Genomic DNA, 12,219 nt, shown 5'->3' with positions numbered 1-12,219 from the left:
GATATGGCAATACATTCCATTGGTACCATGTCTTTAATTCCTACCTTGCCAGTCCATTATACTGGGCCTTGTGGTGTCCATCCTAATAAACAATGTCCATCACACCATTGTGGGGCATTCCGCAAACGTGAACGTCATCCATTTCACACCTTGGACACATGGGTCTCCCCATGAGAACTGGTAAAATATATGATAAGCTTATGAACCTGGGGAGGATTACTTGCTGCCGACCTAATGGTTCTTACATGTAGCAATACAAAACCTATAATGCAAGGGATCTCTCCCACTTCCATTTGTCCTCCCCAAATTAGCATTGTGGCTGCCTAACCTGAAAAATTATAGAAGTAAAATGGCTACCAAAGGGTTTATCTCACTGGCCACAAAGTAACTAACTTATTATAAAAAATCGCCTGGATAAGGCATCAGTTCTTCAAGCGCAGCAGTTCTGTTTCTGACTAGTATTTTCCCCTGTACATTCTGCTTGGAAATGTTTATTAAAAAAGTGAGAGGTAGAAGAAAAGAATTGTAGGGTTGTGTACCATGGGAGGATAATTCACTGGATAATTATTGGTGCAGGTAATAAGTAACTTTTCCAGCGCCTCTTAAAGTGTGATTCTGTTGCATCAGCATGGGTTTAGCCCATTGTTGTATGGAATTGTTAATGATCTTTACAGTTGGTTATTTGATGGCTGAAACTATGGAGGTAGGTCTTTTGGTCACTTATGAAGTTGACCAATGTGATGTACCTCTATAAGAAATGGATTTTTGATTGTGCTTTCAGCACCGTGTGTTTAATTGCTGTAATGTCCTGAGTTTTTGTAAATACATCTACAATTATGAAATTCAAGATACTAGTTTTTCTCTGTTGACTTTTTTGTTTTATTTCTAGTCTGCAGATAAGCACCGAGCTCTTGAAGAAACCAAAGCCTACACAACTCAGTCCTTAGCAAGTGTAGCTTACCTGATCAACACACTAGCCAACAATGTTCTTCAAATGCTGGATATCCAAGCATCTCAGCTTCGACGAATGGAATCTTCGATTAACCATATTTCTCAGGTGAGAGATCATTGTTCTTACTAACCTTTTGTACTCTACTCCGGGTTGCGTTTCTTTCTTGTATTGTCCACATAATTGTGATGGTAGCCCAGTTTAGTGTTTCCATATTATGCATTCATTCATTGAATACCCGTATTTGTTTGGTCTATTTGGAAGATTACTCAGCCACACACTCCCTTGATTAGTCACCTGAGGACCTTTCCAAACACTGGTTGATTGGAATTCATGTACAGTCTCCAATGTCTTTAGCAATTGCATTACGAGTGGATCATACGCGTAGACCTTGAAGTTGATCCCCTTTCAGCATTTTATTTTACACCATGGTTTCTTAGATTCTCAGCAAGGTGGGAATTTTGATCAACAAGTGCGCACCAGAAACCTAAATAGTTCTAAAAGGTCACAAAACAGCTGTCTTATAAATGCTTAATAATTCATACTAGCCTAAGTTCTTTTATTTGATAAAAAAAATGAGAAATCGCTTTCCATAGTTGTTTTAAATTATTTTTTAACAAAGCTCAGTATTTTCATTTGCAACATTGGTATTCCCTCCTTCTCCCCATCAATCACACGTTGGTAACTCCAACAATGGTTACAGAGGTGTCCCTCTTGAATTGGCTTTCAAACGAACTGAGACCTATTTGCACAGATATTTCTAGCTGAAAAGTTACTTGTGACCTCATTTTTTTTTTTTAAATATCTTTATTGCATTTTATTGTTTCCTGATACAGTATATTACAAGCATCATCATATTACACCTTGGTTACATCACCATACATATAATTCAGGGCGTTTCCTACCCGCAGTTTCAGTACCATTTACATCTACAGTGTAAGGTTACTCCTGCATTTACGAGCTGTAATGAGCACCTACAGCCCGCGCATTCTGCCAACTCCAATTGAAGGCCAGAGTGAAAGTGTTTAGTGCACCTCTTATGGCTGTGAACAATGATTCGCAAGTAAAGCAATGCTTCCACACTAAGGCTGTGTATGCTTGGGCTCAGCTCTTAAGTTGTAACAAATAACGTGTCCTATGCAAATGTCGAGTCTGGCCACCAGATATTATCTTTTATAACTAATCAACCATATCTAACAACAGCAAGTATTTAATCAAAACACAGGAGACATCTGATGACCGAGTGAACATGTGCCTAGTGCTTGGTGTGTCATCTGGGTGCAGTCGCTACTAGTCTAGCGTGCGGGTGTAACGTGTGGGCTGCCACTGTTCCTTCTCATGCAGTTATATTATCGTGGAGGGAGCTGCTAGTGGGAACTATTTCCATACAGTGGCATGGTGGGGGCACGCGGGCGTTGCCCAACTCAACTGCAGCGGCTGAGGCGACATATGGAGGTGTTACGGCATCTACATTCAGGCGTCTCGTTAAGTGTCAGGCCCCACCCGCTGCGCAGGAGGCGCTTGTGGTGTGACGTTCAATTCCGTGAGTAGTCTGAGCATATCATCCCAATTTTGCGCAATGGGAAATTTGCGCAGCCCCGCCGTTTCTTCCCTATGTAGGGTGACGCCTTCCGCCTGTGCCCAGACCGCAAGAGATTTCATCCAATACGATACCTCTGGTGGGTCTTTGTGTTTCCACCTCTTAGTTATAAGCCGTTTTGCTGTTATAAGGCCCAGGTCCCGAAACCTGGAACCTGCCCTGTTAGCCTTGGTTCTTTTATATAGTCCCAGGATGCAGACCTCCCATGTAGTAGGTACCTCAGTGTTAGTGCATTTGGCAAGTGTTTCCAGTATTGTACGCCAGTAATGTAAAAGCAGGGGACAAGACCACAGCATATGCAATAGATCAGCGCCTAGGAGGTGGCATCGGGGGCATTCGGAAGTATTAATATTAAAGTATTTATTAATCTTATCTGGTGAGAGATACGCTCTGTGTAGTATATAAGTTTGTATGAGTTTGAAGCGTGAGTTTCGCGGTATATGTGTGGCACCAGCTAGAACATGTTCCCATTCTCTATCCGTCCAGGGGCGCCCCCTATCTTCAGTCCAGTGTGTGCGAAGTTTCTGCAATGGCTTCAACACATGAGCGAGCAGGGCTCTTACCAACCAAGTATCACATGCGATCCCTCCCCCATCACATGCAAGTATTGCAACAACTGATGTGTCGGCGGCTCGTTGGTTATGTCACCCCATGCGAGCGCAAACGTACGCGTGATGGCCGCATATAGAAGGAACTGGCCCGCCGGTAATCCACTGTCGGCGGTCAGTGCCGCGAACGGTAATAAGATACCATCCGCGTACAGGTCCCCTATTGTCTCCATCCCCACTTCAGTCCAGGGCACCAGTGTCATTTCCGTTACGGGGACTCTGCCCTTGGGCGTCCCGAGAAGTGGCAGCACTGGAGCATATGGGACTGTGACTTGTGTGAGGCGGAAGCTTCTTTTAAAGCATCTATGTGCTAACTCAACATGTATTTGTGTTGGGCGGGAAATTGTCGCCAGCGGATGAAACAGTCCACATATCTGGGCATGCGTCCAGACTGTCGTCGTGGTCGCTGTGTCCGCTAGGTTCTTGCCACTAAACCACTTCGCGACCCACTGTAATTGCGCGGCTAAGTAATACAGTTCTAGATGCGGAACTGACAAGCCACCACTGTCCTAGGGTGCATACAATTTCTGCAGTGCTATCCTAGGTCATCCTGCATTCCAAATCAAGCCACGGATTGACCCCTCCAGTTCTCTAAAGAGCCTCACTGGGATATACACTGGGAGGTTCGCAAAATAATATAGTAACCTGGGTAGTACTATCATTTTAGTTAAGGTAACACGACTCGTCACGTTTAGCGGTAAAGTCTTCCAGAATTGCATCTGTGCTTTTATGGAGGAAATGGCGCGAACCAAATTGCCTTCCAGTATATCCGCTGGGGACCTATAGATATCCTAGGTATTTGAACGTAGTCGGATACCAATCGAGGGTGATGCCATTAATGATTATATCAGTCGCAACTGTATCTTCATGGAAGGAATAGGCGCCTGACTTAGCCCAGTTAACCCTGAGGCCTGACGTCGCCTCGAATCTACAGAATAGCGCTGATCTCTCCGACGGCACTTTATGCAGATCTCGCATATATAACAGGTCGTCCGCATATAGGGACTTTGTATGTAATCCTTCGCGCAAGGGGATGCCCCAATCCGCACCACTCTCTCGGAGGAGAGCCGCCAGTGGTTCCATGGGAAGGGAAAAAAGTAACGGGGACAAGGGGCACCCTTGTCTGGTCCCTCGTCTCACCCTAATGTCGTCAGAGGAGCCTACCTGTGCGAGCCCGCACTGTGGGGCGCTGATATAACAGTTGCACCAGCTGTAAATAATCGTCCCCTAGCTCATACTTACGTAAGACCGCTGCAAGATAAGGCCATTCCAGCGTGTCAAATGCTTTCTCTAGGTCTAATACTAGACAACCGGACCTGGGCCAGACTTCCCTAGCATATGCTTGGATTCTGAACAGTCTCCGAATATTAAGGGAGGTACTTCTAGTGGGCACAAATCAGCATGGACCAGAGCCGGCACCAGCGGGGCAATACGTTTAGCCAGGGCCGAAGCAAGGGTTTTATAGTCCGTGTTTAACAGGGCCAGCGGGCGATAAGAGCCCAGGAGATCAGGATTTCGATCCGGTTTCAAAAGGCAAACCAAAGTTGCCTCGTTTTGCGTGGGGGTGAGTGTTGAGTGTTCTTGTGCTGCCGCATACACCCGTAACAGCTCTGGTACTAGTGCAACTGAATATGCCTTGTAAAATTCAGCCGGCAGTCTGTCAGGACCCGGCGTTTTGCCATTCGATAGAGAGTAGATACTGTCCCTTATGTCCTCCGGCAACAGAGGAGCACCTATTTCTCCCTGCTGATGATCTGTGAGTCGTGGCAACACGATTGTGGATAGGAAGCCCTGTATGTCAGCAGCTGTAGCTCTCAAGCAAGGTCTGTATATTGTGGAGTAATGTGTCACGAAGGTGTGGTGAATATCATTTTGGGTGTGCACCAAGACTCCCTGTGTATTTTGTATTGCTGTCACGGGTGCGGTGGCCACATCCTGCTGTATCAGCCACGACAGCAGCCTACCGGGTTTATCTCCCGCATGATGGGTACGTGCTTAGTGTGCAGCATAATTTAGATTACGGAATCGCTCTAATAATCCGAGTGTTTTTCCCTAAGACGTTCCAAAGGCTCAATATTTTCCTCCAACGCCTCCCCCTCCCTTCGGAGTAGTTCAGTTTCTAGGCGCGTAAGATCGTCTTCCAACTGTCGCCGCATGCCTGCTTGTGCACCAAGGCAGGCTCCTCTGATCACAACCTTAAACGCATCCCACTCCACCAGAGGTGTCGTGGCCGTGCCGGCGTTATCCTCAAAATACTGTAGGACCTTAGTAGCTAGTAGGTCACGGAGAGGTGCATCCAGCAATAGGTCAGGCTGGAGCCGTCAGGTCGGAATTGGTGGACGGGGGCGCTCCCATGCCAACTCCAGTACATGTGAGTTGTGATTGGAATGTGTCCGTCCTAAATAATACATTTTCATTACATGGGGGAGTAATGCGTTCGACAGCAGATAGCGATCTAGCCGCACATGAAGATCGTGGGCCCCTGAGTAATAAGAATATACCCTGTCGAGGGGATCACTTTGTTTCCAGGCATCCCTCAAATGCCATTGTGTTGCCCAACTGGTCAGGGCCTGTTACTTGTGACATCATGAAAGCGTCTCTAGGAGAAGTCTATCTCAGGGTTATCTCCGTTTTTATTTTGCTGGTGAACAAGATGAGGCAAATTTCTTGTGTATGATGGCAGGGATTACAAATGAGATTTTGGAGAGACTTCCGCAGCTGTTAAGGACTCCAAGGGTATAGAACAGATGCAGACGTTTCCAAGGCATTCACAAGTTTAGCCCTGAAATATGTTTCTAGTTAATAGTAAACTTTAGGAAAATTTTAATTATGCCAAAGTAAATGGACCAATTTTGGTAATTCTGCTTTACTCTTGTGGCGCACAATTACAGAAATTTACACAATTGCGCCTACTTGCAATAGTGTAATTTTCGGCAAATAAAACTACCATAGTAGCGCAGAAACATTTAACTTAGTGAGTTGCTGTTGTTCGTGTCCTGCTGCACTTAATGATATTTTCTTAGCACTAAATGCATCCATCCTCTGGCAATTTTGAATGTGAGGGGGCATTTTGCGCTAAGAAAATAGCACTAAAGACCGGGGTTATGCTCCTTTCATAATTTTGCTATAATGAACGCATAATTCTGCTACAGCAAATTACACGAGTCACGCCCACCCCATGTTAGCAAAGTCTGCTAATGCCAAAAACCCACTTTAGTTTGTTACGGATAAAGGCTTCTCTGTGCGTCAGAGGTAGGCTAGTAATTGTTTCTCCTTACAACTTTTTACTGAACTATACCTTCTTAACAAGAAGTGTGTTGTCTTGTGTGAGCCTGTCTGTTTTAATTTTCATTTACGATTTGGATTTTTTCCTTAGTGCAAATTTCTTTTGGGGCATGATAGCCCTTTCACACCAATTTTGTTTCTGACTAACTCACTGACTGATGGTATTTGTAGAGCGCACTTATGCCGAGGCGTCTTGGTGCTGGGTAGTGTTAGCTGGGAGCCGCCCTATGATTAGAATTGCATGAAGAGCCAAGTTTTTATGCCCTTCCTAAAAAGAGTGTGCGAGGGTTGAAGTCGCAGTGAGACGGGGAGGGAGTTTCTTGCACACTACATACAAAATTTTGTAAAGAGTGGTGTGTCAAGGGATGTGCTAGCGTCAGACCATCTTCAAGCCTTGTGGCTCCTGTTATCGGGTGATGTCCATGATGCATCCACACCTCGTGTGCCTTTGGTGTCTGGAGCGCGACCACGACCCGAAGTCGGGCTCCGAGTGCCGGGCCATGAACCTGAAGGCTTTGCGTTAGCGGTCTTGAAAGCTGCTGGAGGTCTGGCATTGCTCCCGTTCTCGTTCGAGGAGAACGGTCACGGAACCCACACTCCTTGCACTTTGAAGCCATCGGGGAGGTCTTTGGGTAAGTGAGACCAACACAAGAAGTCAAAGAAGCACAGGCGTTTTTCAACTTCTCCCTGTTGATCGGCGACACATGATTCAGAGTGTTATCGCTCGAAGGCTCTGTCTCTGGTGCCTACTTCTGAGACTGCTTTGTGCCTCCCTCCTTTTCCAGGAGCCGGAGCATCTCCTGCCCAAATTCAAAAATTCTATGAGGCCCTGTACCGAATTTTTGGCCAGACTGGCTCCTCTGGGGCACCTTCGTGCCCCTCCTAGTCGATCGGAGGCCCTGGACCTTCGACCCAGGCGGCTTTGCCTCCGGAGGGCTCCTGTGGATCCCGGCCTGGATCCGCGCCCTATATCCGGATTGATGGTGGTTCATCTCACTTGACCTTACCAGATGTAGATTCCCCCGACGACACTCCTGGCGTCGACCGTGCCCCCAGTCGGTGCCAACCCCATCCTCATCCCGAAGTGGAAACGGAGCGAGACAAACTTTGGAGGGACTTTTGTCCCTGTGTTCATTCTTGGTGTTCCTTTTGGGCCAGAAGGTGACGAGGACGACTGGGATAGGCCGCTGCACCCTTTAACTGACCAGCTTGATGAGCCAGACTGGCGAATGGACCTGCGTGATGTCAGTGGTCTCGACATGTCCCTTGACCATGGCTTGCTTTGTCACCCTACAGTGGCTATGGAGGAGGGGGCTGTGTTGGTGAGGAAGGCAGCCGAGATACTCTGCCTCGAGCTCCCTACAGTGACAGTCAGGACTAACCTCCAGAGGTGCTTCAGCCTGCTGCTTTCTCTTCTGAACCCCTTTTGCCATTCAATGAAGCCCTCACGGCTGTCCTTCTGGGCACTTGAGCCAAGCCCAGCACAGGGACTCCTGTGGATAGGACGATTGCCTGCGCCACGACCCACTCCGGGCGACCCAGTGTTCCTGACCCAACATTCCACCCCAGAGAGCTTGGTCGAAAGGCGCATTCCCCCCTGCTCTCCCAGATTGGGAATCCAAGAAGCTGGACCACCTTGGGAAGAAGATGTTTTCTTTCTCCAGCTTGGCATTGCGGTAGGTCAATACCATTTGCCTCTTGGGCTGATCCTCCCATACTATCTAGGATGCGGCCCCACAGGTGCTGCCCCAGTGTCCGGAGGATGCCCGTGCCGTTCTCAAGCAGTTGCAGACAGGAGAGACGCAGTCAAATTCTCCATAAGATGTCGACTGGATACCACCGACTCACTCGACAGAACAATTGCCACGTCGGTAGCTGTTAGATGTTACGCCTAGTTGAGGACTTCTGGCTTCTCGAGGATGTCCAGTCTTCTTGATGGACATGCCCTTTGATGGCACTCTCCTTTTTGGTGAAAAGGCAGACTGAGCACTTGAGCGCTTAAGTGATTCTCGAGCTACGGCCAGATCCTTGGGCCTTGTGGCTACGTCTCGTCCACTTCAGTCTGCCTTTTGTCCCTTTCGTGGCTACCGAAGGGGCGCCAAGCCACGTCCTGTCCAGCCGAACCACCGAGTCACGCAAGCTGTCCAGTCTTTCTGTGGCCACAGACGTGGGATCCAGCGTCCTCGTGGTTCAGGGACCCAGCAGGCGGGCCATTCCACCCTTCCACCCACCCTGCCAATGCCTCCAAACCTTCTTAGCCCTATGTTCCAGGCGCATCACCAGCCAGTCGGAGGCAGCATTCACCATCACCTCCTCCGCTGGCAATCCATCATATCGGACAGGTGTATTCTGCAAATAGTCCGAAGGGGCTACTCCTTCCCCTTCGAGATAACTCCTCCCTCCATGCCACCCTCCTTCGATTGTGTGTCGGAGGATCATTTGGCACTTCTCCGCAAGGAAGTTTCGTTCTCTCTTGGCCAAGGAGCCATAGAGGGGGTCCCAGTGTCAGAAGTAGGTCGTGGTTGCTTCTCCCGCTACTTTCTGGTACCAAAAATGGACAAATGGTTGCATCCTATTGGCCGATTCCTGGCAGCCGATGCAATGGGGTCCCGTATTCTTGCCAGACCTTTATGGCTACCTAATCCTAGGATTACGCCTCAAGTGATCCGCAGCTAGGCATTTGACAGTCTATCTACAGCCATTTGTGTGGCCTTTACCTTGATTGTGCCCTGCTCTTCTCAGTGGATTTTTCCATGAGACGACATAATTACACCTGGTTCTCAATTTGGAACTTTAATAGTTGAGATATCCTTCTGAACCTGACATTCTATAGAACCTTCTCCCATGAAAGGGTGATTGTTTTCTCTTTCATCCCATCTACATTCACCAGAAACCAGTATTTGAAGATTGTTGTGAGCCCCTCATGTTTGAAATTGCTTTTGAATAAGTCCAGATTGGATGGCAACTGCTACAGAGTTAAATATATAGACAGCGCCCTGATGAAGGTTGCACCACCCGTTTACACCGACTTGTAACTTCTGAAACACGCGTCGGCGCATTTCTGTCTACATATAATTCTGTTTTATAAAATATAAATTCAGAACTTTTTAACATTGCATTATAACAACTGTCATTACAATATGAATACATTTTTAGGACCAAATTAATTTTCTGTTTTTGATGTCTTAATTTGTATATTTTTCTTTAGTATGACTGTATGTGATTGTCCATCTAGTTAGTATATTTTTGTCTCAGTTCTCAGTGTATTCATATGGTTTATTTGTCTTTCTATGTATCAGGAGCTCACAAATTGTCTGTAGATATCATTGTTAAATATCACTATTTTATATGTTAAATTCAAAAACAAAAACAAATTTTCATATCTCAGATTAATAAATTATAGGTCACACTGGTCTGACGTATGTTTATATCATAAGCATATTGTTTCTGTATTTAGACTTTGGTGAAGTTTATGTTGATTTCTGTTACCTGCATCCTATCCTAGACCTCCGGGTCCTCGGCTTCTTTCTCCGGAAGGAGAAATTCAAAATACTCACCCTAGCCCAAGTTCTGTCTGTACTTGACCCAGGAGACTGGATGGTGGCATTGGACTCACAGTACGCTTATTTCCATAGCCCCATCCTGCCAGCCCACAGACGTTACCTTTGATTCACAGTGGGCCACGAGCATTTTCAGTTCACCCTGCTACCCTGTGGCCTTACCAGTGCCTTTGGGTGTTCACAAAGGTGATGGCGGTGTTCGCAGCTCATCTGCACAGATCAGGGATCCCAGTCTTCCCCCTATCTCGATGACTGGCTGATGAAGGCGGGCTCACCACAGGCTGTCGTCTCCCACCTCCAGACTACGGCGGACCTCCTGCATTCACTGGGGTTCTCCATCAACGTGCCGAATCCACACCTGACTTCCTCTCAGATGCTCTCTTTCATCAGGGCGGTTCTGGACGCAGTGCAGTTTCGGCCTATCCTCCCGAGCAGCGAGTCAAGGATATTCGGGTTATGATACCGATGTCTCAGTCTCTATCCTGGATTTTGGTGAGAATGACTCTGAGGCTGCTGGGCCTCATTGCCTCCTACATCCTGCTGGTGGATCATGCTAGATTGCATATGCGGGCTCTGCAGTGGGACCTGAAGTTCCAGTGGGACCTGAAGTTCCAGTGGGACCTGAAGTTCCAGTGGAAGCAGCATCAGGAAAATGTTTGACTATGTCCAGATCTTGGAGGGAACTGCACACCAACTGCAGTGGTGGCTAATGAACCACGATGGGGCGGCCACCTTGGGGAGTCGGAGATCAGAGGTGTCTGTTCTGCGGCAGAGGCAGGTCTCCATATCTACCTTATGGAGCTCAGGGCGAGCAGATTGGCACTGAAGGCATTCCTTCTGGCTCTCAAGGGGAAAGTGGTGCAGGTGTTCACCGACAACACCACTGCTATGTGGTACTGCAATAAACTGGGCGGGTGGGGTCGTGGACCCTTTGTCAAGAGCCTCTCCACCTCTGGACATGACTGTAAATTCAGGACATAACCCTGGTGGTTCAACACCTGGCAATCTCCCTGAACGCCAGGGCGGCCAAACTCAGCCGTCGGTATCTAGTCGATCACGGATAGCGTCTCCATCCGGAGGTGGCGCAAGGTCTCTTTCAGCGGTGGGGAGAGCCTTATTCACCTTGCGAGAGAATGTGCAAAGTCAGCAGTATTCCACGTAGGAGTTTCCAAGGCGGTGCTTGCACATCAATGCTTTTCGTCACGAGGGGAGCTTCGGCCTCCTGTATGCCTTTCTGCCTGTTCTGCTCAGAGTGCTGAAGAAGATCAAGCACAACCAGGCTCAAGTCATTCTTGTAGCTCCGGATTGGGCACAAAGAGTCTGGTACTCCGACCTTCTGAGCATGATTATCGATCTTACGATCCGACTGCCCCTCGGGAGGATCCTCTGTCGCAGCAGCAAGGAGGGTTTCTTCACCTGAACCTGTCCAGTCCCCACCTCCATGCGTAGAGATTGAGCGGTGGCAGTTGACAACTTTCCACCTTCCACCCGAAATCTGTGATGTTATCTTGGCAGTCAGGCGTCCCTCCACTAAAACGGTATACGGCTGTAGATGAAACAAATTTGTGGCATGGTGCACAGCAAAGGCTGTTGACCTCATTCTGCTTCTCTTTCCGATGTCCTTTTGTACATTCTTTATTTGCCCGGGCAGGGATCTGCCTTTGGCACTCTCAAATGATATCTTGCGGCTATCTCTGCTTTTCTTTGGCTGCCAGATCAGCCTTTCTTATTCAAATCTCCTATTGTTTTTTTTTTTTTTTTTTTAAACTGTTTTTATTATTTTCATGTTCAAGGCATAGACATTTCTAATACATTTAAGCCAATACATATAATCATTACCTTTGCATTGTTGAAAATTATGGCACTTGGTGTTACAAAATCATAAACATTTCCGTAAATTGAGAACTATCTTCACATTACATTTCCATCACCCCTCCGTTTTCAGTATCTGAGTCCTCCTCTACTCTGATGTCGGGGGGTTCACAAATGTATCCCCTGTACTTATTCCAGGCCCCCCATATCTTGTTCCATTTCCCCGGGCAGCCACGATTTACAAACACTGCTTTCTCTGCCACCATGGCCAAATCGAGATCCCCACACCAGGTGGCAAGTGACGGTGTCTCTTTCGCCCCCCACTTTTGTGCGCTGTTGCGTTTTGCCACCATTATCCCCGTTGTTACCCATTCCTGTGCTGGGCGCGTAAGATCATTCGGTTCC

General features: G+C 47.5%; 1 protein-coding gene across 8 annotated transcripts in view; it reads left to right on the top strand.

Moving 5' to 3' along the window:
* The window catches only part of ABI2 (abl interactor 2), a 741,358-nt gene that overhangs the window by 178,953 nt on the left and 550,186 nt on the right, over nt 1-12,219 (top strand). For all 8 annotated transcript variants that reach the window (XM_085648940.1, XM_085648938.1, XM_085648941.1 and 5 more), the window contains exon 2: nt 890-1,057. In XM_085648940.1, the coding sequence (XP_085505066.1) occupies nt 890-1,057 (168 nt within the window). The remainder of the gene's footprint in view (nt 1-889; nt 1,058-12,219) is intronic.

Source organism: Triturus cristatus, chromosome 3_2, assembly GCF_964204655.1.
Source record: "Triturus cristatus chromosome 3_2, aTriCri1.1, whole genome shotgun sequence".
In the NCBI taxonomy this organism is placed as follows: domain Eukaryota; kingdom Metazoa; phylum Chordata; class Amphibia; order Caudata; family Salamandridae; genus Triturus; species Triturus cristatus.
The sequence above is the reverse complement of the archived record's forward strand: the minus strand, read 5'-3'. Positions and strand labels throughout refer to the sequence as shown.